This window comes from Salmo trutta, chromosome 21 (genome assembly GCF_901001165.1).
Source record: "Salmo trutta chromosome 21, fSalTru1.1, whole genome shotgun sequence".
NCBI lineage: Eukaryota > Metazoa > Chordata > Actinopteri > Salmoniformes > Salmonidae > Salmo > Salmo trutta.
Window position 1 is genome coordinate 35,660,913 of NC_042977.1, and position 26,390 is coordinate 35,687,302.

Here is a 26,390-nt window from a genome sequence, read left to right on the forward strand (position 1 = left end):
ATTGTGAGAGTCTGAGAAAACACTGAGAGAGAAAGAACAACTTGTCAGGTGGCGCATTGGAGACTGATGTGTTCCTGTCCTGTATTTTCATAATACTATTGCAGATCAACATAAAAGCCTTAAAGACAGCCGTGGTGTCGCTCTTCATTTCTTGGTTCTCCTGTGGTGCATAAGAAACCCGCTACATGTATATACTGTATTCTATACTATCTACTGTATCTTTGTCTATGCCGCTTTGACAATGCTCGTCCATATATTTATATATTCTTAATTCCATTCCTTTACTTAGATGTGTGTGTATAAGGTATTTGTTGTGAAATTGTTAGATATTACTTGTTAGATATTGCTGCACTCTCTGAACTAGAAGCACAAGCATTTTGCTACACCCGCAATAACATCTACTAAACACGTATGTGACCAATAAAATTTGATTTGATGAGGGGGAGCTGCTAAAATGTTTTTCTCGCAAGGTGGAGGGGGGAGTATGGATGTGGGTATGCAGACCCACGAACCACTGTGGCTCCTCATGATGAGTTCCGGATATTTGTGGCCCCCACCCCCATCAAAGTTGCCCGTCCCTGATTTAGAATGAGAAGATGTACCCACATAGATTGAAATAAAAAATGAAACATTTATTGGATTTAAAAAATATGCCATGCCCAAAAGCCACTGTAATCTAAAAATGACACACATAACATCATTGTCATCTCCACTGGCAAAATTCATAATCATTTCTCGGAACACTTGACTGGGTTAAAAATTAACCAGGACATGCCCCTTATCGTAAAACTATCTTTTGGGTCTTGACCAAAGTAAAGTCCAAAGACAAACATTGTGTTTTGATGTGTAACCAATTACACAACAGGTCAAAGACAGCAGATTTTCATTAGATATTTGACTGAACTGTCAACAAATACACATTTGAACTAAACCTAATCCTGTTAATTTGTAGTAAAAATCTAAACCATTGCAGACATTAATTTCATATTCCTACAATAAACATACAAACAAAATCACATTGACTGAAAATAATGAACTACTCTTCACATTTCACAACTTCTGCATGGGCACAACTTCTACATTCTATTTGAATTGTTGATATAGGCCTACTGTACTTATCACGTATGTATGCAAGTTACACATATGACTTTCAGTCAACAAATTTTAAAGGCTCATAATTAGTTACATATTTTTTCTCTCCCAGGTGCATCTTGAGGAACTTCTGCATTCGGAATAGGTTAATGTGGTAATCTCTAGTAGTTGCAGTTGAAAGAGGCTTTGGGATATTATTACCCATACACAGGTCCTTAACCCCCCAGCTGATCACACCCACCTAAGACAAAAATAAGTTGATTACTTTAATAATATACACACAGTGAATTGTTATTTTAACGTGGCCAAGTTTAACTCCCAAAAACACATTCAAAGGAATAGTAGTACATCAAAAATTGAGAGTTTCAACTAAAAAGGCCTTAAAACATCTAGAGAACTTCAACATTTCAAGAGAAACCTAATCCTGCACATTTTACGAGAATGTCACCGGTGCGATTTCCTGTTTATCTTGATACAACCAGCATCATGCTGATAAAAGAAACATAGTATTTAAACGTGGAAGTATAGGTTAAATACACTCACCTGAATCCGACGTTTTTGATTTTTCAGATACAGGGCACCACCAGAGTCACCTTTAAATGTACACATACTGTACATGTAATACAATGTCATATAGCCTACCTGTATGTGCACACTGCCAGGTGAGACATCATACATGTAAAAGACCATTTCTAAATGTACATTTACATTTTAGTCATTTAGCAGACGCTCTTATCCAGAGCGACTTACAGTAGTGAATGCATACATTTCATACAATTTTTTTTTCTTCCCGTACTGGTCCCCCTGTGGGAATCGAACCCACAACCCTGGCGTTGCAAACGCCATGCTCTACCAACTGAGCCACACACATAAATATTACACAGCAATGGGATGTGCTAGAAAATATAAAAATGACTATGCAGAATTTTCCTGTAATACTGTGTTTAGTTTCCATAGTGATACATTTCCTTGATACATTGATTGAACGTACCTTTGCAGGCAACGTCCTCAACTTTGTCTTCTGTCCCTCCTGTACACAGGAAGTTCTTAGTCACAGCCTCCTTGTAGTTTTTAATGCCCTCAGCTTCCTCTGCATCCTTAATACAGCTCTCCCTCTGTGAAAAAGGAACAGAGACTGTCAGAGTTCACAGAACCCATCATTGTGGTATTCACACCGTAACTCTTATTCTTATAGCCATGGACGAATCAGATTGTGGAATTGTTTAAAGTACTTTCCAGACTCACTACTACTTTTATTACCAAGTAGATCATCCTCACAGGCAGATGCTTACAGATTTCTGAATAAAAAGTAGCTATGTGTTTGGGTGAAAGTTTGTAAGCCTAGACACTGCATAAACATTGCTATGGGATGTCTGATTGAATTCCAGCCTGCTCATGGCCATCTCAAAGCATGATTCGAAAAATCTGTTTGAATCTGCTGGCGAGACGGTTTTCACACAAACATTCTCACCTTTTCTTTCAATTTGATTTGAACATCCTTCTCGTACATCTGACCCTTCCACTCAGACATGAATCTGGCAGGTACAGAATTCTGATTCAATAGGAATTCCTCTGGGCAAAGAAAGATCAACTACCATTAGATAGCATACTACATTGAATAATGATAACGATAGCTAAACAACCGTACCTTCTGAGCATGTGCTGCTATATGGACACAATTTTATACGTAGCTGCTGATCCCTCCACTGCTGCTTCCCCGTCTTTCCTGTTCCCCTCACCTCTCATGGCAATGATCTCTTTGTCTGCTGTTCAAACTTTGACATGTTGTACAAACTTCTTTGTCTGTTCTAACTATAAACGACCTTTGTCTGTTGATAATAAACAACATGATTGACATGTTACAGAGAGGTGGAACAGTAGGCTACTCTGGCGAATTTCAATGATGTGCTGTCCATCAAATAGTGCAGTGTTGCTTGGTCATTGAGAAGCAAACTAACAATTGTATGTTATTTATTGTTAAATCGCAGATTGTTCTGCCCCAATGCAATTTGCAGACAGGGCTGGGCTACATGTAGGCATTGTTGGGGAGTAATGTAATCTGTTTACAAAAAAACTTGTAACTGTAATTGTTACGTTACCAGCAAAAATATTTTAAACAGATTACAGATACTTTTGAAAAAGTATATGATTACTTCTTGGATTACTTTTAAATTCAGAAAGGATTTTTGCAGAAAAAAAATATTATGTATCCTCTGTTATCTCAATGAAATTCAATCCAGTGTTAAAAAAAGGTGCACTTTTAAGTTTGTTCCACCTGAAACCACTATGATGACACAGCAAATGTGTTTGATGGATACTTTTTGTCTTCTTCTAATGCTCATTTGGGGAAAGTAATCCAAAAGTAACTGAAATTAATCAGATTACAGTACTAGTTTGGGTAATCCAAAAGTTACTGATTAGAATTTTGGTCAGGTAACTAGTAACTGTAATGGATTACATTAGAAAGTACAAACCCTACATGTAGGCTAGTTTAGGTTGTTATGTAAGCAAAATGCAGAGCAACAAGGGACACAACCCAAAGAAGGATAAAGGAGCCCCCAACTCTGAGGGGAAAAAGAGCACAGAGGAAACTCAACTCTGGACCCAAGAACAACCAGCCATCTTCTGCCTTTGTTCTCCTCCATGTTGCCTGACCAGAGTCAATGATCAAAGACTTTCCTCACCGATTGAATATAACATTCCTAATAGTCAGATATCTCCAGGTCTCTTATCTTTCATTCTATTTCCTACTTCTTCATGATCATTCTCATTATGTTAGTAAATATTTTGATTAGCGTTATTAAAGGTTCATTGAATAAAAGTTTTTGTTTGTTTTGTTATTCTAGTAAAGAACCTTTACTCAGTACTTTGTTGAAGACACCTTTGGCAGCAAGTACAGCCTCGAGTCGTCTTGGGTATGACACTACAAGCTGGGCAGACCTGTATTTGGGGAGTTACTCCCATTCTTCTCTGCAGATCCTCTCAAGCTTTGTCAGGTTGGATGGGGAGCGTTGCTACACAGCTATTTTCAGGTCTCTCCAGAGATGTTCGATCGGGTTTAAGTCTGGGCTCTGGCTTGACCACTCAAGGACATTCAGAGACTTGTCCCGAAGCCACTCCTGCTTTGTCTTGGCTGTGTGCTTAGGGCCGTTGTAGTGTTGGGAGGTGAACCTTAACCCCAGTCTGAGGTCTGAGCGCTCTGGAGCAGGATTACATCAAGGATCTCTCTGTACTTTGCGCCGTTCATTTTTCCCTCGATCCTGACTAGCCTCCCAGTCCCTGCCGCTGAAAAACATCCCCGCAGCATGATGCTGCCACCACCATGCTTCACCGTAGGTTGGTGCCAGGTTTCCTCCAGACGTGACGCTTGGTATTCAGGCCAAAGAGTTCAGAGAATCTCCAATCAATGTTACTATTAATATTCAATCGAGAAATTTGGATAGGTGGAAGAAATTATATAGTAAAACCGGCAAAAGAGCAAACGTAAACTAGGGAAAAAACGCAAAATCGTCCCCTGTGCCCAATAAAAAACATCACACAATCCTTCCCAAAGTAAAAACAAAAGTTTGACAATCCTCCCCTATTTTGGACCACCCCTGCCCCCAGTAAATTTCGATCCGTCCCTAATCTGGATATGTGAGACTGCTTTTGCATGCCAATGCTGATGATTGTTCATTGGTCAACAATCAAGACCCGCAAGAATTTAAAGATTATAGGAAGGGTTAAGAACAGTGTGAGTAAAATGAGAAACGAGAAGTGAGGGGGAGGGTGAGCAGGAGCTATGTAAAACAAATGTGTGCGTGAAGAAACACATGCGCAGAACGCTATACTTTGGTTGTTTGGCTATGGGAAAGAGGCGTACTAAAGATCTATGGTGGACAATAAGATCTGGAAGACAAGATCTACTAAACAACTAAAAACAGAATTAAAAAGAAGAAGCTGGTCAATAAGTTGACCAACAAAAACATCCATTGACACTATTAAATACGTAAATCATGTTAAGTAGCCTAACAATGAACCCCATGTATTGATTGAAAACAGATTTGTATTTATATTAATTAATATATTTATTTAAAAAACAAAAAAAGGAAAGAGGTGTCCTGTGGGGGTGGGACGGGACGGTTCAATATGGTTGCGCAGCCTCTGCCTATTCATAATTGGTGCTAGAAATCGTTTCAGCTCATATTTTGTGTGCTTATGTGTGGGTAGTTATGACACGCTTACATTAGATAAATTATGTCACTCACCTTGCGCCTTACAAGTTGTTGATGTATGGAGACCTGATGCACGGATGGAGGATATAGTACAAGGAATACAGATGGGCCTGCAAAATACAGCTACATTTCTCAGAGTTGTCCTCTGTCCTCATAAACCATGCCATATTTTGGGCTTGCCATGTCCTGACTTACCTGGTATATTTAGACATTTGGACATCACTATTCAACTTCAAGAGTGCCACATCGTAGTCATAAAACTCTGAAACCCCTTTGTCCTTCTTCTTAAAGACATTATATTCTGAATGAATTATAGGTTTCTGCTCCAACGTCATATCTGAATCAACAGACAAATATATTATCTTATTTTTTAGTCAGATGTTAGCCTCACACCTGACCATGTGCTGAAATCAAGGCATCAGAGGATAAACTACAATTGAATTTAACAAATGCATTACAATGAATTACCAAATAAAATCACATTTTATTTGTCAAATGCGCCGAATACAACAGCTGTAGACCTTACCGTGAAATGCTTCTTTACAAGCCCTTAACCAACAATGCAGCTCAAGAAATAGATTTAATAAAATATATATTTTAAAATCTATACAATCAAAAAGTAACACATGAAAAGTACATAACAATAACGAGGCTATATACAGGGGGTACCGGTACCGAGTCAATGTGCGGGGGTACAAGTTAGTCGAGGTAATTTGTAAATTGACTATGCATAGATAATAAACAGAGAGCAGCAGCAGTGTAAAACAAATTGAGGAGGGGGGGAGGGGATCAACGTAAATAGTCCTGGACCATGATAATTTGTTAGTGATGTGGATACCAAGGAACTTGAAACTCTCGACCCGCTCCACTTTAGCCCCGTCGATTATGGGGGCCTGTTTGGCCCCTCCTTTTCCTATAGTCCACTCAGCTCCTTTGTCTTGCTCACATTGAGAGAGAGGTTGTTGTCTTGGCACCAGGTCTCTGACCTCCTCCCTATAGGCTGTCTCATTGTTGTCGGTGATCAGGCCTACCACTGTTGTGTCATCAGCAAACTTAATGATGGTGTTGGAGTTGTGTTTTGCCACGCAGTTGTGGGTGAGCAGGGAGTACAGGAGGGGACTAAGCATGCACCACTGAGGGGCCCCAGTGTTGCGGATCAGTGTGGCAGATGTGTTGTTGCCTACCCTTACCACTTGGGGGAGGCCCGTCAGGAAGTCCAGGATCCAGTTGCAGAGGAAGGTGTTTAGTCCCAGGGTCCTTAGCTTAGTGATGAGCTTTGTGGACACTATGGTGTTGAACGCTGAGCTGTAGTCAATGAAAAGCATTCTCACATAAGTGTTCCTTTTGTCCAGGTGGGAAAGGGCAGTGTGGAGTGCAATTGAGATTGTGTCATCTGTGGATCTGTTGGGGCAGTATGCAAATTGGAGTGGGTCTAGGGTTTCTGGCATGATGGTGTTGATGTGAGCCATGACCAGCCATTCAAAGCACTTCATGGTTACAGACGTGAGTGCTTCGCGGGCGGTAATAATTTAGGCATTTTAACTTCGCTTTATTGGGCAAATGCCAACGGTCTATTTGAAACATGTAGGTATTACAGACGCGGCCAGGTAGAGGTTGAAAATATCAGTTCAGACACTTGCCAGTTGATCCGTGCATGCTTTGAGTACACGTCCAGGTAATCCGTCTGGCCCACAGCTTTGTGAATATTGACCTGTTTATGGGGTCTTGCTCACATCGGCTACGGAGAGCGTGATCACACAGTCGTCCGGAACAGCTGGTGCTCTCATGCATGCTTCAGTGTTGCTTGCCTCGAAGCGAGCATAAAAGGCATTTAGCTCGTCTGGTAGGGTTTCGTCACTGGGCAGCTCGCGGTTGTGTTTTCCTTTGTAGTCCGTAATAGTTTTCAAGCCCTGCCACATCCGACGAGCGTCAAAGCCATTCAATCTCAGTCCTGTACTGACGCGTGGCCAGTTTGATGGTAAGCCTGAGGGCATAGCAGGATTTCTTATAAGTGTCCAGAAGCGGCAGCTCTAGCCTTTAGCTCAGGGCGGATGTTGCCTGTAATCCATGGCTTCTGGTTAGGAAATGTACACATGGTCACTGTGGGGACAACTTCGTCAATGCACTTATTGATAAAGCCGGTGACTGAGGTGGTATACTCCTCAATGCCATTGGATGAATCCCGGAACATATTCCAGTCTGTGCTAAAAAAAGTCCTGTAGCGTAGCATCCGCGTCAACTGACCACTTCCGAATTGAGCGAGTCACTGGTACTTCCTGCTTTAGTTTTTGCTTGTAAGCAGGAATCAGGAGGATAGAATTATGGTCAGATTTGCCAAATGGAGGGCGAGGGAAAGCTTTGTATGCATCTCTCTGTGTGGAATAAAGATGGTCTAGAGATTTTTTCCTCTGGTTGCACATGTGACATGCTGGTAAAACGGATTTAAGTTTGCCTTCATTAAAGTCCCCGGCCACTAGGAGCGCCACTTTTGGATGAGCATTTTCTTGTCTGCTTATGGCCATATACAGCTTGTTGAGGGCGTTCTTAGTGCCAGCATCGGTTGTGGTGGTAAATAGACAGCTACGAATAATATAGATGAGAACTCTCTTGGTAGATAGTGTGGTCTACAGCTTATCATGAGGTATTCTACATCAGGTGAGAAATACCTCGAGACTTCTTTAATATTAGACATCGCGCACCAGCAGTTATTGACAAATAGACACACACCCCCACCCCTCATCTTAGCAGACGCAGCTGCTCTGTCCTGCCGAAACACGGAGAAGCCAGCCAGCTCTATATTATCCGCGTCGTTGTTCAGCCAAGTCTCTGTGAAACATAAGATATTACAGTTTTTAATGTCCCGTTGGTCAGATAGTCAATGGTAGATCGTCCAGTTTGTTTTCCAATGATTGCACGTTGGCCAATAATACTGAGGGTAGTGGTGGTTTACCTACTCGTCTGTAAATTCTTACAAGGCACCCCGCCCTCCTCCCCCTTTTTCTCTGTCTTTTCTTCACGCTGATGACGGGGATTTGGTCCTTGTCTTGACAAAGCAGTATATCCTTCGCGTCGGACTCATTAAAGAAAAAATCTTTGTTGAGTTTGAGGAGAGTAACCGCTGTACTGATGTCCAGAAGCTCTTTTCAGTCATAAGAGATAGTAGCAGCAACATTATGTACAAAATGAGTTTACAGCAATGCGAAAAAACTAACAAAATAGCACAGTTGGTTAGGAGCCTGTAAAACGGCAGCCCTCCGCTCTGGCACCATTATTGAATTGTACACATTGCCCAGAGAAGTTCAGAGAAGCACAGTACCTTCCTGGTTGAAGACTTTCACTTTAATCCTATCTATCTGCTTCTCCCTGAAACAGTGAGCAGCTGTAAGGACAAATCTAGGTGTAACGAGGGCACCCATGCAAGAGCTATGCTCATTGCCGACCTGAATGGAAGAAGGAGAAATAGATAAATACTGTAGCATGCCCACAGACTAGCTGCATAGTAGTTCCTCTTGAATGTAAAATGTGTCTCAAAGATCTCTTATTTGTTCTTCATCGACTCACCTCGACAGAGATTGTGACTACCCAAGGGTATTCTTGCCGTTTGGATGAAGTGGAATCATCACCATCACGGTCCCAGGATAGACCACACAGGCCTACACTGTTACTCTCATCTATAGAGAAGCAGAGAGAGAAAAAAACACACCTATGATCATGTACAGCAATGTGCACTAATTATAACTGTACACACTACATGAACACCAATGCTATTCTACACTAACCTATAATCATCTTGAACAGGGATGTCAGTTTGGTGTCGTCTCTTAGTTTGTAGAAATGCTTTTCTGAACTCTTCTTCGACACCAACTTGTTGATTTCCTCCTCGTTCATTTCTGCACCCACACCGAAAACATAAATATCTGAAAGAGAAGCGACAGACAGCTTATGTTATCTATGACACGTGTCCTTCACCTCTTATTTCCTGTGTGTTGATCTTTTTTTAAATTTCTCCTTGAGTTTAAGTATTCACATTGGTTGAGTTCCTGCCCGACTACATTGCACCCAGCAAACAGGGGACGTCCTAAGGCCATGTTCCCATGAGGTTCCTTTTAGGTATTCAGCGAGAAGTTATCCCATTGTTATCCCATCCATTCTGAGAACATTCTAGGAACATTAAAACATGAAGTTAACCTTAAAGGGACGCTCAGTTCAGGTCCCGGTTTGGTAACAGTATAACGTTATAATAAGTCCACTAGGGAACGTTACAAATAGGTTCCTATTTGGTTCTGACAAGATGTTGTCCTTGAGACATTCAATGACCACAAGGGGACATTGTAGACAGGTCCTGGCTTGTTACAGCTGGAACTTCACTTAAGGTTGTGGCATGACCATTAGGGAATATTACAAAAAGATCCCCAGGAGGTTCCAATAGGACATTATATTCAGGATATTCAGCAAACACAAGGTGACATCCAGTACAGGCCCTAGTTTCCTTCCGATAGAATGTTATAATAAGGTCTTTGAATGACCCTTAAAACCCTGTTTGGCTCTGACAGGACATTCTTATCATGACATTCAACGACCACACAAGCATGTTCCATGCATGTCCTAGTTTGCTTACACCGGGACGTTGTGTCATGGTCCCCAAGAGGGGTATGTTCCAGACATGTCATCAAGGATGTTTTTAGAGGGGCCTCCCGAGTGGCGCAGTGGACTAAGGCTGCATTGCAGTACTAGCTGTGCCACTTGAGATTCTGGGTTTGAGTCCTGGCTCTGTCGCAGCCGGGCGCGACCGGGAGACCCATGAGGCGGCGCACAATTGGCCCAGCGTCGTCAAGGTTAGGGGAGGGTTTGGCTGGCAGGAATGTCCTTGTCCCATCGCGCACTAGTGACTCCTGTGGCGGACCGGGCACAGTGCACGCTGACACGGTTGCCAGGTGTACGGTGTTTCCTCCGACACATTGGTGCGGCTGGCTTCCGGGTTAAGTGGGCATTGTGTCAAAAAAGCAGTGCGGCTTGGTTGGGTTGTGTTTCGGAGGACGCACCACTCTCGACCTTCGCCTCTCCCGAGTCGGGAGTAGCAGCGATGAGACAAGACTGTAATTACCAATTGGATACCCCAATTTATTTTTATTTTTTTAATAAAGGACGTTTTTAGAACGTTCTCAGGACACTCTGTACCAGTCCTCAGGATGTCAAATGATGGTCACAAGGGACCATTCTCTGGAATACTTTTGTCTAGTTCCCTGTAAGTTACCAGGACGTCACTGAAGACCATGTCAGGACTTTTTGGGGCATTCTCAGGACATTCATTTGACTAATCATTAGGACGTTGCATGATGGTCCCAAGGGAACGTTCTCTGGGGGACCATTGCCTAGTTCCCTGTAAGTTACCAGGAAGTCACTGAGTTGTGTATAATCACTAGTTGTAAATAATGTATGTAAACTTTGTTTAAAATCCACTGTCTGTATTCTGTCTCTTTATGTTGTTAATCAGTAGCAGCACCATATCACCAAGTAAAATCTGAGTATGTGTAAATGTTCTTGGCAACTAAAGGTGATTCGGGGACTTTTTTTAGGACGTTCTCAGGACAGCAATTTGACTAGTCATTAGGACGTTGCGTGATGGTCCTAAGGGAACGTTCTCCGGAGGACCTGACTTTTCAATATGACCCCACTTGGGATTTTAACTCACAACCTCTGGATTTGGAGTACACTGATGTTTCAGTGTAGCCATCCCTGTAGCTCAGTTGGTAGAGCATGGTGTTTGCAACACCAGGGTTGTGGGTTCGATTCCCACGGGGGGCCAGCACAGAAAAAAAAATGTATGATATGTATGAAATTGTATGAAATGTATGCATTCACTACTGTAAGTCGCTCTGGATAAGAGCGTCTGCTAAATGACTAAAATGTAAAAATGTAAAATGTTTCTGCAGAACCACAGAGTCTGTAGCATTCTCAGAAGTCCCATACACATTTATTACCTAGAACACATTTCTGCAGCAAAAGAGTGCCATCCGCATTGCTAAATCAGTTAATCTGCCTCTTGGTAGGCTTTGGGATAGTTAAAAGGCCAGAGGACCTGAGGGACCTACAGGGTACATAACTTAAAAGCATGTTTGACATGTATCATGGATTGATTTAAAAACCAATTGAAGAATCTGAAAATGTACTCTAAAACTCAGACAGCGAGTGCAGAGACCTTAAAACCGGTGTAAAATGTGCTCTCCGTCTGGTCTTGGTCAGTACCCGTGCTGCAGCATTCGGTATGTTTTGCAGTTGACCAATGGCTTTCTTGGGTAGACCAGACAGGAAAGCATTACAGTAGTCAAGCCTGCTTGTAATAAAAGCATGGATTAGTCTCTCTGTATCAGCCTGAGAGAGAAACATCCGCACCTTTGCAATGTTCCTCAGGTGGTAAAAAGCTATTTTGGTCACATTCCTAGTGTGTGATTCGAAATTGAATTCAGAATAGATAATAAGACAGAGATGTATCTTTATTGCCTGTGAATTAAAATGTGCAGACAGATTTTCTCTCTGTGCTTTGGTTCCAACATTAAGTACCTTAGTCTAGCTGGAGGAAGTTGTGCTAATGGTAAGCGAGTGTTGTGTCTTTTCCTTTGCAATGATGATTACATTTTTTGGTCGAACCTCGACTCACATTGGTTGAGCGCCCTCTTCTTTCCTTTCAATAGTGAGTGTATTACAGATAATCCTGAATGAATCCTGAATAATGATGAGTGAGAAAGTTAGAGGGTCAAAGATCATATCCCAAAGACATGCTAAACTCCCTTGTAAGCATGTCTTGGGGGTATGATCTTTGAATCTCTGTAACTTTCTCACTCAGCATTATACACAATATATTCACGATTATCCATAATCATTGTGGCATTCACATGAATGTAGAAGTGTTTATAAATAAGAATATAATATGTTTCTAATAAAAGTGACTCCAAAATAACACTTTACATTATTTACCATTAATTTTAATTAGGCACAAAATAATCTGAAACACAACCAAAACGAACTGCAAATGCATCCAACAAGTTTGTAGAGTCACAAGCTTGATGTAGTCATTGCGTGCTAGGAGCATGGGACCTAATACTAAACTTTTGACTACTTTATTAATACGAATCTTTAGGGGTGTCAATCATTTTGACCCCTACCCTTTTGTTTAAAAAGTAATTTGTTTTTCCTCAAAATCTCTTTCTCTGAGCAATTGTATCAGTATAAAATTATATAATTTCCAAATAGTTTTGAACATACAATATAGCTCAGTATTTGAATAATGTAGGTGGTCAGCTTATTTTTTCGGGGGAACCTTTCTCTGGGACCCTCAGGTAACATCCTGACAACTAATACACTGAACGTCCTGAGAATGTCCTAGCCTGGGCCCGTATCCACAAAGCGTCTCAGAGTACAAAATTGGTCATATATGCTGAGAATAAAGACATTTTACTCATACTCTTATGGGTAAAAAATTCTCATAAGAGTTCCACCTAGTGGACAGATATTTAGGAGATCTCATGAGCTGTTCAGACTAACCAGCAGGTGTCTTGACTATAGAAAAAGGCAGAGAGTCAGTGGTTCCCGCACCCCAAATAGGCAATTGCTTTGGAGTTGTTAAAATAATGTTTTGATATTTCTATATGATCAACCAATAAATAACCTAGACCTACATGCAACAGTATCTCTTGCGCTTTTGACAATGATTTTACATGAGGCCTAATTCACATATGTCTAAATACGTATAACCACTAGGCTAATAAATAATCAAATTTTTTCATGAACCTATATCATGTTATTTCACTTTATCCCTTTAGAGCTTATGCAAAAGCTATTTACAAAGTTGTTGAACAGGAGTGACAAGTGTTTTAATATAATGGTAATATCATCAAAATTCCACTTTCAACCGGTATAATACTGTATGACTCAGTGTAATGCCTACCACTTCATTCAAAATGTCAGAATTGGTTAAATAACATTATGCATGCCAACATATTAGGCAAAAATGACGAGTAGGCAAAGTTATCGTGTCAGGCAAAAATTCTAGTTATCAAACATTTTACCATTTCAATATTTGATTTACAGTGACAGTCACTGTGGTTGTTTGAAGCATACTATAGAGTTCACAGCTGGCAATGCCTCATCGCAATTGGTTATTCCCCATTATTTGCAACAATGTCATTGAGCATCATCACTATCTTTTCGGTACCTCAAACTGTCGAGATTCCCAGATGAGATAAACTTTAATGAGAGGATTTTACTCCTGGCTCAGAGTTTGAGCAGTGTCATAAAGGAAACATTCACCCATTTTAAATGTTATATTGTTTTTTGTGCATCTCTGAGTGGTGTTCTATTGATTCCCTGGGTCATTTCATGTCTTCTTGTGTATCTGAGGTATTGGCTTTCAAGCAGGCAGAATTTCGACCCGTATGATGTAGCATTGTGAAAAGTCCCTCTCACTACACTGGAAGTTAATAGGAATACGACTTTTAGATCACTAAAACATCTCTCATCATATCAAATTTTAATACTGCCCCATGTCATAACTTGGGAGGTTGTCTTCTCTCGAATGAGCCACTGATCATATTCCTACCTCGAGAAATTTGTAATTTAACAGAGGGTCAAACACATTTCTCCTATTTGTCTGTCTCTTCAGTCCAAGGTGCATTGTATGGTGCCGATGTGAATGTCAGACTCCACTCTGTGAGGCACATCGATCTACAGGTTGAACATAATGAGATTGTAGACACCTAAATTGAAAGTGCAGTTTGTTGAGGAGATTTTGCTGCTAACTAGCTAGCTAGCAAACGTAGCTATACACAATTGACAACAAACTTTCAGTATGCTTATAGAGGACATTCAACAAGCACAGAACATACACAAATGACTGATGATTGGCTGAGAGAAATTCATGATAAAAAGATTGTGGGGCTGTTTTGTTAGACTTCAGTGTGGCCTTTGACATTATCGATCATAGTCTACTGCTGGCAAAACTGATGTGTTATGGCTTTACACCCCCTGTTATATTGTGGATAAAGAGTTACCTGTCTAACAGAACACAGAGGGTTACTTTAATGCAAGCCTCTCAAACATAACCCAGGTAGAATCAGGAATTCCCCAAGGCAGCTATCTAGGCCCATTACTTTTTCAATCTTTACTAATGAATTGCCACTAGCTTTGAGGAAAGCCAGAGTGTCTATGTATGTGGATGACTCAACACTATACACATCAGCTACTACAGCGACTGAAATGACTGCAACACTTAACAAAGAGTTGCAGTTAGTTTCAGAGTAGGTGGCAAGGCATAAGTTAGTCCTAAATATTTCTAAAACTAAAAGCATCGTATTTGGGACAAATCATTCACTAAACCCTAAACCTCAACTACATCTCGTAATGAATAATGTGGAAATTGAGCAAGTTCAGGTGACTAAACTCCTTGGAGTTACCCTTGATTTTAAACTGTCATGGTCAAAACAGATTGATACAACAATAGCTAAGATGGGGAGTATTTCCATGATAAGACGCTGCTCTACATTCTTGACAGCACTGTCAACAAGGCAGGTCCTACAGGCTCTAGTTTTGACGCACCTAGACTACTGTTCAGTCGTGTGGTCAGGTGACACAGAAAAGGACTTCGAAAAATTGGTTCAGAACAGGGCAGCACGGCTGGCCCTTGGATGTACACAGAGAGCTAATATTAATAATATGCATGTCAATTTCTCCTGGCTCAAGTGGAGGAGAGAGTGACTTCCTCACTGCTTGTATTTATGAGAGGTATTGACATGTTGAACGCACCGAGCTGTCTGTTTGAACTACTGGCGCATAGCTCAGACACCCACGCATACCCTACAAGACATGCCACAAGAGGTCTCTTCACAGTCCCCAAGTCCAGAACAGAATATGGAAGGTGCACAGTACTAAATAGAGCCATGAATACATGGAACTCTATTCCACATCAAGTATAAATCCACGATAATCGAGAATTTCAATAAGCATTTCCGTGCTTCTACACCTGCATTGCTTGCTGTTTGGGGTTTTAGGCTGGGTTTCTGTACAGCACTTTGAGATATCAGCTGATGTAAGAAGGGCTATATAAATACATTTAATTTGATTTGATCCGTGGCCTCCAACTGCTCTTAAATGCTAGTAAAACTAAATGCATGAACTTCAACCGATCGCTGCCCGCACCCGCCCGCCCGGCTAGCATCACTACTCTGGACGGTTCTGACTTAGAATATGCGGACAACGATAAATACCTAGGTGTCTGGCTAGACTGTAAACTCTCCTTCCAGACTCACATTAAGCATCTCCAAATCAAAGTTAAATCTAGAATTGGCTTCCTATTTCGCAACAAAGCCTCCTTCACTCATGCTGCCAAACATACCCTCGTATAACTGACTATCCTACCGATCCTTGACGGCGATGTCATTTACAAAATAGCCTCCAACACTCTACTCAGCAAATTGGATGCAGTCTATCACAGTGCCATCCGTTTTGTCACCAAAGCCCCATATACTACCCAACACTGTGACCTGTATGCTCTCATTGGCTGGTCCTCGCTACATATTCGTCGCCAAACCCACTGGTTCCAGGTCATCTAAAAGTATTTTCTAGGTAAAGCTCCGCCTTATCTCAGCTTACTGGTCACCATAACAACACCCATCCATAGCAGGCGCTCCAGCAGGTATATTTCACTAGTCATCCCCAAAGCCAACACCTCCTTTGGCCGCCTTTCCTTCCAGTTCTCTGCTGCCAATGACTGGAACGAATTGCAAAAATCACTGAAGTTGGAGACATATCTCCCACACTAACTTTAAGCGTCAGCTGTCAGAGCAGCTTACCGATCGCTGCAGCTGTACACACCCCATCTGTAAATAGCCCATCCAACCAACTACCTAATCATCCACATATTTGTTTGTTTTTCTGCTCTTTTGCACACCAGTATTTCTACTTGCACATCCTCATCTGCACATATACCACTCCAGCGTAAAAAAAAAATTGTCACTGGCCTACACACAATACCCCATAATGTCAAAGCAGAAATCTATTTTTCACATTTTTACAAATGAATAAAAAATGTAAAGCTGAAACCCCTTTGTTATGGCAAGCCTAAATAAGTTCAGGAGTAACAATGTGCTTAACAAGTCACATAATAAGTTGCATGGACTCACTCTGTATAATAGTGTTCAACAAGATTTTTGAATGACTACCTCATCTATGTACCCCACATATACAATTATCTGTAAGGTCTCTCAGTCGAGCAGTGAATCTCAAACACAGATTCAACCACAAAGACCAGGGAGGTTTTCCAATGACTTGCAAAGAACGGCACCTATTGGTAGATGGGTATAAATAACATAAAAAGCAGACATTGAATATCCCTTTAATAAAAATCTAAGGGGGGGTTCTACTAAGCTATATGGAATTGTTTTAAATAAGTCATACAAAGGATAATTTAGGTATTTGTTTTTGAATCAGCCCAAAAAGAAATGAAACAACTATTTCATGATTATTTTACGGCTATTAGCCCATATAAATGCATTGAATAACAGATTCACGACATGGAAAACCAGATAGTCCAACCCCAAAAAATGTAAAAGGAAGTTTGTTCTTAAGTGTCTGTCCTACACTACCATTGAAAGGTTTGGAGTCACTTAGAAATGTCCTTGTTTTGAAAGAAAAGCTAATTTTTGGTCCATTAAAATAACATAAAATTGATCAGAAATACAGTGTAGACATTGTTAGTGTTGTAAATGACTATCGCAGCTGGAAACGTCTGATTTTTAATGGAATATCTACATAGGCCCATTATCAGCAACCATCACTCCTGTGTTCCAAAGGCACGTTGTGTTAGCTAATCCAAGTTTATAATTTTAAAAGGCTAATTAATCATTAGAAAAACCTTTTGCAATTATGTTAGCACAGCTGAAAACTGTTGTTCTGATTAAAGAAGCAATAAAACTTGCTTTCTTTCGACTAGTTGAGTATCTGGAGCATCAGCATTTATGGGTTCGATTACAGGCTCAAAATGGCTAGTAACAAAGTACTTTCTTCTGAAACTCATCAGTCTATTCTTTTTCTGAGAAATGAAGGCCATTCCAGGCGATAGTATCTGCAAAACACGAGTCTCAACGTCAACAGTGAAGAGGTGACTCCGGAATGCTGGCCTTCTATGCAGAGCTGCAAAGAAAAAGCCATAGCTCAGATTGGCCAATAAAAATAAAATATTAAGATGGGCAAAAGAACACTGGCCGGAGGAACTCTGCCTAGAAGGCCGGCATCCCTGAGTCGCCTCTTCACTGTTGACATTGAGACTGGTGTTTTGCGGGTACAATTTAATGAAGCTGCCAGTTGAGGACTTGTGAGGAGTCTGTTTCTCAAACTAGACACTCTAATGTACAGTCGTGGCCAAAAGTTTTGAGAATGACACAAGTATTAATTTTCACAAAGTCTGCTGCTTCAGTGTCTTTAGATATTTTTGTCAGATGTTGCTATGGAATACTGAAGTACAATTACAAGCATTTCATACGTGTCAAAGGCTTTTATTGACAATTACATGAAGTTGATGCAAAGAGTCAATATTTGCAGTGTTGACCCTTCTTTTTCAAGACCTCTGCAATCCGCCCTGGAATGCTGTCAAATAACTTCTGGGCCACATCCTGACTGATCGCAGCCCATTCTTGCATAATCAATGCTTGGAGTTTGTCAGAATTTGTGGGTTTTTGTTTGACCACCCGCCTCTTGAGGATTGACCACAAGTTCTCAATGGGATTAAGGTCTGGGGAGTTTCCTGGCCATGGACCAAAATATTGATGTTTTGTTACCAGAGCCACTTAGTTTTGCCTTATGGCAAGGTGCTCCATCATGCTGGAAAAGGCATTGTTCATCACCAAACTGTTCCTGGATGGTTGGGAGAAGTTGCTCTCAGAGGATGTGTTGGTACCATTTTTTATTCATGGCTGTGTTCTTAGGCAAAATTGTGAGTGAGCCCACTCCCTTGGCTGAGAAGCAACCCCACACATGAATGGTCTCAGGATGATACAGGACTGATGGTAGCGCTCACCTTGTCTTCTCCGGACAAGCTTTTTTCCGGATGCCCCAAACAATCGGAAAGGGGATTCATCCGAGAAAATGACTTTACCCCAGTCCTCAGCAGTCCAATCCCTGTACCTTTTGCAGAATATCAGTCTGTCCCTGATGTTTTCCTGGTGAGAAGTGGCTTCTTTGCTGTCCTTCTTGACACCAGGCCATCCTCCAAAAGTCTTCGCCTCACTGTGCGTGTAGATGCACTCACACTTGCCTGCTGCCATTCCTGAGCAAGCTCAGTACTGGTGGTGCCCCGATCCCGCAGCTGAATCAACTTTAGGAGACGGTCCTGACGCATGCTGGACTCTCTTGGGCGCCCTGAAGCCTTCTTCACAACAATTGAACCGCTCTCCTTGATGTTCTTGATCATCCAATAAATGGTTGATTTAGGTGCAATCTTACTGGCAGCAATATCCTTGCCTGTGAAGCCCTTTTTGTGCAAAGCAATGACGGCACGTGTTTCCTTGCAGGTAACCATGGTTGACAGAGGAAGAACAATGATTCCAAGCACCACCCTCCTTTTGAAGCTTCCAGTTTGTTATTCGAACTCAATCAGCATGACAGAGTGATCTCCAGCCTTGTCCTCGTCAACACTCACATCTGTGTTAATAAGAGAATCACTGACATGATGTCAGCTGGTCCTTTAGTGGCAGGGCTGAAATGCAGTGAAAAGGTTTTTTAGGGATTCAGTTCATTTGCATGGCAAATGATCATCTGATCACTCTTCATAACATTCTGGAGTATATGCAAATTGCCATCATACAAACTGAGGCAGCAGACTTTGTGAAAATGTATATTTGTGTCATTCTCAAAACTTTTGGCCACAACTGTACTTGTCTTCTTGCTCATCTGTGCACTGGGGCCTCCCACTCCTCTTTCTTTTCTGGTTAGAGCCAGTTTGCACTGTTCTGTGAAGGGAGTAGTACACAGCATTGTACGAGATCTTCAGTTTCTTGGTAATTTCTCGCATGGAATAGCATTCATTTGTCAGAACAAGAAAAGACTGACGAGTTTCAGAAGAAAGTTCTTTGTTTCTAGCCATTTTGAGCCTGTAATCGAACCCACAAATGCTGATGCTTCAGATACTCAACTAGTCGAAAGGTCAGCTTTATTGCTTCTTTAATCAGGACACAGTTTTCAGCTGTGCTAACATAATTGCAAAAGGGTTTTCTATTGATCAATTAGCCTTTTAAAATGATAAACTTGGATTAGGCTCTTGGGCTCCCAAGTGGCGCAGTGGTCTAAGCTAGAGACGTCACTACAGATAACCTGGTTCGAATCCAGACTGGATCACAACCGGCCGTGATTGGGAGTCCCATAGGGTGGCGCACAATTGGCCCAGCGTTGTCTGAGTTTGGCCGGTGTAGGCCATCATTTTAAATAAGATTTTGTTCTCAACTGACTTGCCTAGTTAAATAAAGGTTAAATCAAAAAAATATATAATAATAATAATAATTAGCTAACACAACATGCCATTGGAACAAAGGAGTGATGGTTGCTGATAATGGGCCTTTGTACGCCTATGTAGATATTCCATTAAAAATCAGCCGTTTCCAGCTACAATAGTCATTTACAACATTAACAATGTCTACACTGTATTTCTGATCAATTTGCTATTATTTTAACGGACAAAAACATGGACATTTCTAAGTGACCCCAAACTTTTGATCGGTGGTGTATATGTGAGAGACATAAGAAAGATCAGGTAACTTATTTTTTTACATTTATTTAACCTCTTGTTTTGGCACACCATATATATATACACTCAGCAAAAAAAAGAAACGTCCTCTCACTGTCAACTGCGTTTATTTTCAGCAAATTTAACATGTGTAAATATTTGTATGAACATAACAAGATTCAACAACTGAGACTTAAACTGAACAAGTTCCACAGACGTGACAAACAGAAATGGAATAATGGGGGGTCAAAATCAAAAGTAACAGTCAGTATCTGGTGTGGCCACCAGCTGCATTAAGTACGGCAGTGGATCTCCTCTTCATGAACTGTACTAGATTTGCCAGTTCTTGCTTTGAGATGTCACCCCACTCTTCCACCAAGGCACCTGCAAGTTCCCGGACATTTCTGGGGGGAATGGCCCTGGCCCTAGCCCTCACCCTCTGATCCAACAGATCCCAGACGTGCTCAATGGGATTGAGATCCGGGCTCTTCGCTGGCCATGGCAGAACAATGACATTCCTGTCTTGCAGGAAATCACGCACAGAACGAGCAGTATGGCTGGTGGCATTGTCATGCTGAAGGGTCATGTCAGGATGAGCCTGCAGGAAGGGTACCGCATGAGGGAGGAGGATGTCTTCCCTGTAACGCACAGCATTACGATCGCCTGCAATGACAAGCTCAGTCCGATGATGCTGTGACACACCGCCCCAGACCATGACGGACCCTTCACTTCCAAATCGATCCCGCTCCAGAGTACAGGCCTCGGTGTAATGCTCATTCCTTCGACGATAAATGTGAATCCGACCATCACCCCTGGTGAGACAAAACCACGACTCGTCAGTGAAGAGCACCTTTTGCCAGTCCTGTCTGGTCCAGCGACGGTGGGTTTGTGCCCATAGGCGACGTTGTTGCCGGTGATGTCTGGTGAGGACCTGCCTTACAACAGACCTACAAGCCCTCAGTCCAGCTTCTCTCAGCCTATTGCGGACAGTCTGAGCACTGATGGAGGGATTGTGCGTTCCTGGTGTAACTCGGGCAGTTGTTGTTGCCATCCTGTACCTGTCACGCAGGTGTGATGTTCGGATGTACCGATCCTGTGCAGGTGTTGTTACACGTGGTCTGTCACTGCGAGGACGATCAACTGTCCGTCCTGTCTCCCTGTAGCGCTCTCTTAGGAGTATCACAGTATGGAAATTGCAATTTATTGCCCCGGCCACATCTGCACTCCTCATGCCTCCTTGCAGCATGACTAAGGCACGTTCACGCAGATGAGCAGGGACCCTGGGCATCTTTCTTTTGGTGTTTTTCAGAGTCAGTAGAAAGGCCTCTTTAGTGTCCTAAGTTTTCATAACTGTGACCTTAATTGCCTACCGTCTGTAAGCTGCTAGTGTCTTAACGACCGTTCCACAGTTTCTGACACTCTATCAAAAACCCACTTAATTGAGCATGACATAGACATCGGAGATGCTAAGCCTATCAAACAGATTTTATCAACTGCAATTGGAAATTAGAGGTGCAGTATATGTTGGACAATGGTATTGCGGAGCCATGTTGTCAAATTGGGCTTCACCCTGTCTTCTGATCAAAAAGTCTGATTCCACTTTCAGACCTTGCACTGATTATAGAAAAGTTAACAATGTTACTAAAGCAGACCTTAACCCTCTTCCTAGGATGGAGGACTGTATTGAGCAAGTTGGGTCAGCAAAGTATGTTAGCAAATTTGATATTTTAAAGGGATATTGGCAAGTACCCCTTACCAAAAGAGCTTGTGAGATTGCTGCCTTTATAACTCCATCTGGTTTGTTCTCTTATACAGTGATGCCTTTCGGGTTGCGGAATGCTCCAGCCACCTTCCAGAGGCTGATGAATCGGGTGGTCTCAGGTCTGGAAGGGTGTGCCGTGTATTTGGACGACATGGTCGTCTACTCAGACTCTTGGGAGGAGCATGTCTGTAGAGTGCAAGCCCTGTTTGAAAGACTGGTGTGGGCCAGGTTGACTATCAATTTGGCAAAGTGTGAGTTTGCCAAAGCTACAGTCACATACCTAGGCAAGGTTGTTGGTCAGGGTGTTGTCTGTCCCATGGAAGCCAAGGTTCAGGCTGTGAAGCAGTTCCCACAGCCCTCCACAAAGAAAGTGCTGATGCGCTTCCTGGGAATGGCGGGGTACTACCGTGCTTTCTGTAAGAACTTTTCGGTAGTAGTGTCCCCCCTGTTGAAGGCCAAGGCTGAATTTATCTGGTCCACCCAGTGTCAAGAGGCATTTGATGCAGTTAAGGCTCTTTTGTGTTTGGCACCCGTGTTGGTAGCACCAAATTTTGGGAAACCTTTCAAATTGCAGGTAGACGCCAGTCAAATCGATGCTGGGGCTGTGCTTCTCCAGGAAAATGATGACAATGTTGAGTGTCCAGTCAGTTTCTTTTCCCGGAAATGTAATAAGTATCAGCAAAACTATTCTGTAATTGAAAAGGAGGCTTTAGGTCTCATTTGGGCTTTACAGCACTTCGAAGTCTATGTTGGTTCTGGTTTGACCCCTTTAACTGTGTTCACTGACCACAACCCACTTATTTTTTCTGAAGTCCCTGCAAAATCCCAACCAGTGCCTGATGCGTTGGGCTTTGTTCTTGCAACCATTCAACCTCGATATTAGACACATTAGTGGTAAGGATAATATCATTGCTGATGCTCTGTCCCGTGCTCCTTTAGCCTAGTTTGTATTTTCTCTCTGCTGACCCCTGCGGGCTGTCTGCGCCTCTTTCCTCTTAAATTGCTCCCTAGGTACCAGGGCTGCCAAGTTTGAGGGGCGGACAGTCAGCTAGGGGACACGGGGCTACTGCTAGGAGCCGGGACTGGTATCTGTTTTTTGGGGGGGAATTTTGGATTGTTTTAAATATGTTGGGTCGTAATTTGGGTTGAGGGTGGGACCCTCATTTTAAGGAGGGGGGTGTCACGGCCCCTCTGCAGTGCAGGGGCGGTTCCTCCTGCAGGCAGAGGAGGGTCGTTAGTGATTGGAGCTGGCATGATTGGAGCCACCTGGGCTCAGGGTTTAAAACTGCTTCACTAACCACTCTCTCTCTCTCTCCCTGCTCCTCCAGGTATGATTCTGTTTTGTTTGTTCCTTTGTAGGTTTACTTAGTTTCCACTCAGTCATGTTCACACACACAGATTCATACATCCATGCACCTTACATACACCCTACATTATGACATTTCCACACCTCATTCCTTTTTCTTTGTTTAAAGTTAATAGTTTTTGGTTTACAATAAAGAACCTTTTGATTGGCCTATACCTGTTGTTCATGTCCCCTCATTTTTGCCACCGGCTATGAGCCGGCCTGTGACAAGTGGTGTTCATTAATTGTTTATGGTTCATTGAACAAGCATGGGAAACAGTGTTTAAATCATTTACAATGAAGATCTGTGAAGTTATTTGGATTTTTACAAATTATCATTGAAAGACAGGGTCCTGAAAAAGGGAAGTTTATTTTTTTGCTGAGTTTACATTGCATTCGGAAAGTATAAAGACCCCTTGACTTTTTCCACATTTTGTTACATTACAGCCTTATTCTAAAATGTATTATTGTTTTTTTCCCTTACCAATCTACACACAATACCCCATAATGACAAAGCAAAAACAGGTTTTTAAAAATGTTTGTAAATTTATACAAATAAAAAAATTGAAATATTACATTTACATAAGTATTCAGACCCTTTACTCACTACTTTGTTGAAGAACCTTTGACAACGATTACAGCCTCAAGTCTTCTTGGATATGACGCTACAAGCTTGGCACACCTGTATTTGGGGAGTTTCTCCCATTCTTCTCTGCAGATCCTCTCAAGCCCTGTCAGGTTGCATGGGGAATGTTGCTGCACAGCTATTTTCAGGTCTCTCCAGAGATGTTCGATCGGGTTCAGGTCTGGCTCTGGCTGGGCCACTCAAGGACATTCAGAGACTTGTCGTTGTCCTGTTGGAAGGTCAACCTTTGCCCCAGTCTGAGGTCCTGAGTGCTCTGGAGCAGGATTTCATCAAGGATCTCGCTGTACATTGCTCCGTTCATCTTTCCCTCGATCCTGACAAGTCTCTCAGTCTCTGCCGCTGAAAAACATTGCCACAGCATGATGCTGCCACCACCATACTTGACTGTAGGGATGGTGCAAGGTTTCCTCCCGACGTGACGCTTGGTATTCAGGCCAAAGAGTTCAAAGAGAATGTTTCTCATGGTCTGAGAGTATTTATCTAGGGGCGGCAGGTAGCCTAGTTGTTAGAGCATTGGGCCAGTGACCAAAAGGTTGCTGGCTCAAATCCCAGAGCTGACAAGGTAAAATCTGTGGCTCTGCCCCTAAACAAGGCAGTTAACCCACTGTTCCCTGGTAGGCCGACATTGTAAATAAGAATTTGTTCTTAACTGACTTGCCTACTTAATAAATTAAATTACATTTTTTTAAATGTGGTCTTTTGGCAAACTCCAAGCGGGCTGTCATGTTCCTTTTACTGAGGAGTGGCTTCCGTCTGGCCACTCTACCAATAAAGGCCTGATTGGTGGAGTGCAGCAGAGATGGTTGTCCTTCCATATCCACAGAGGAACTCTGGAGCTCTGTCAGAGTGACCATCTGGTTCTTGGTCACCTCCCTGACGAAGGCCCTTGGTCACCTCCCTGACTAAGGCCCTTCTCCCCCGATTGCTCAGTTTGGCCAGGCGGCCAGATCTTAGTGGATCCAAACGTCTTCCATTTAAGAATGATGGAGGCCACTGTGTTCTTGGTAACATTTTTTGGTACCCTTCTCCAGATCTGTGCCTCGACACAATCCTGTCTCGGAGCTCTATGGACAATTCCTTTGAACTCATGGCTTGGTTTTTGCTCTGACATGCACTGTCAACTAACTGTGGGACCTTAGTGGTGTAAAGTACTTAAGTAAAAATACTTTAAAGTACTACTTAAGTAGTTTTTTGGGGGGTATCTGTATTTTACTTTACTATTTCTATTTCTGACAACATTCACTTTTACTCCACTACATTACAAAAGAAAATAATGTACTTTTTACTCCATACATTTTCCCTGACACCCAAAAGTACATGTTACATTTTGAATGCTTAGGTGGACAGGAAAATGGTCTAATTCAGACACTTAAAGAGAAAATCCCTGGTCAACCCTACTGCCTCTGATCTAGCAGACTCACTAAACACAAAGCTTTTTTGTAAATCATGTCTGAGTGTTGGTGTGCCCCTGATTATTTGTAAATTAAAAAAACAAGAAAAACGTGCTGTCTGGTTTGCTGAATATAAGTCATTTGAAATGATTTTGATACTTAAGTATATTTTAGCAATTACATTTACTATTGATACTTAAGCATATTTAAAAACAAATACTTAACTTTTACTTAAGTAGGATTTTACTGGGTGACTTTCACTTTTACTTGAGTCATTTTCTATTAAGGTATCTTTACTTTTACTCAAGTATGACAATTGGGTTGTTTTTCCACCACTGGACCTTATATAGACAGGTGTGTGCCTTTCCAAATCATGTTCAATCAATTGAATATACCACAGGTTGACTCCAGTCAATGATGATCAATGGAAACAGGATGCACTTGAGCTCAATTTCGAGTCTCATAGCAAAGGGTCTGAATACTTATGTAAAGTTATTTCAATTTTCTTTTAAATACATTTTCAAAAAAATCTAAAAACCTGTTTTCGCTTTGTCATTATGGGGTGTTGTTGACTGCTGAAAAAAAGAAGATTTAATCAATTTGAGAATAAGGCTGTAACAAAATATTGAAAAAATCAAGGTGTCTGAATACTTTCCGAAGGCACTGTACTTCCATTCAACTGGTACCAGGGGACTTTAAGACAAGTCTTGTGAGGCCTGTGGGTGTCTTAGAGCAAAACAACCGACACGTTTGTGAGAGTCTCACCTTTGCTAATATTAGTGTGTATACAACACTGTTCGGACAATACAGACAGAAGTTAGCAAATCGTCTGTACCGACTTCAGACGAGTAGCTTGTGGGGGTCGTAGGCGAACATGGAGAACACCATCGTGTTCGTGAGAGTCCCATCGTTCAAGAGAGGGGTCACGATACAGATTTTGTAAGAAGACCGATTTTCGGGATGACTCATGGTCTGACAAACACCCTCTTTCTCTGTCACCTTTCACCGCAGACGCGGAAGTGTGACATAGACGGATGTATTGAGACGCGTGCAATGCAGATATCTCTATCTTAAACTGACAGATTTTTATGGGGATTTTTTTATTATGCTAATTTGATTTCTGCGGGGGTATGGACATCGACCTTAAAGCACGGTGAAGTTATTCATTTCACT

At 41.9% G+C, this 26,390-nt stretch overlaps 1 protein-coding gene across 4 annotated transcripts in view; it reads right to left on the bottom strand.

Moving 5' to 3' along the window:
* Positions 1-611: 611 nt before the first annotated feature.
* The window catches only part of LOC115157306 (complement factor B), a 43,622-nt gene continuing 17,843 nt past the window's right edge, over positions 612-26,390 (bottom strand). For 2 of the 4 annotated variants that reach the window (XM_029705443.1, XM_029705444.1), the window contains exons 10-18: positions 9,086-9,223; positions 8,868-8,977; positions 8,623-8,746; positions 5,502-5,643; positions 5,340-5,416; positions 2,564-2,664; positions 2,084-2,207; positions 1,636-1,685; positions 612-1,333 (exon numbers count right to left, since the gene is read on the bottom strand). In XM_029705443.1, coding sequence (XP_029561303.1) covers positions 1,151-1,333; positions 1,636-1,685; positions 2,084-2,207; positions 2,564-2,664; positions 5,340-5,416; positions 5,502-5,643; positions 8,623-8,746; positions 8,868-8,977; positions 9,086-9,223 — 1,049 coding nt within the window. In that variant the 3' untranslated portion in view covers positions 612-1,150. Of the gene's footprint in view, positions 1,334-1,635; positions 1,703-2,083; positions 2,208-2,563; positions 2,665-5,339; positions 5,417-5,501; positions 5,644-8,622; positions 8,747-8,867; positions 8,978-9,085; positions 9,224-26,390 lie in introns of all 4 variants that reach the window. The other 2 variants (XM_029705445.1, XM_029705446.1) reach the window with 2 other exon arrangements.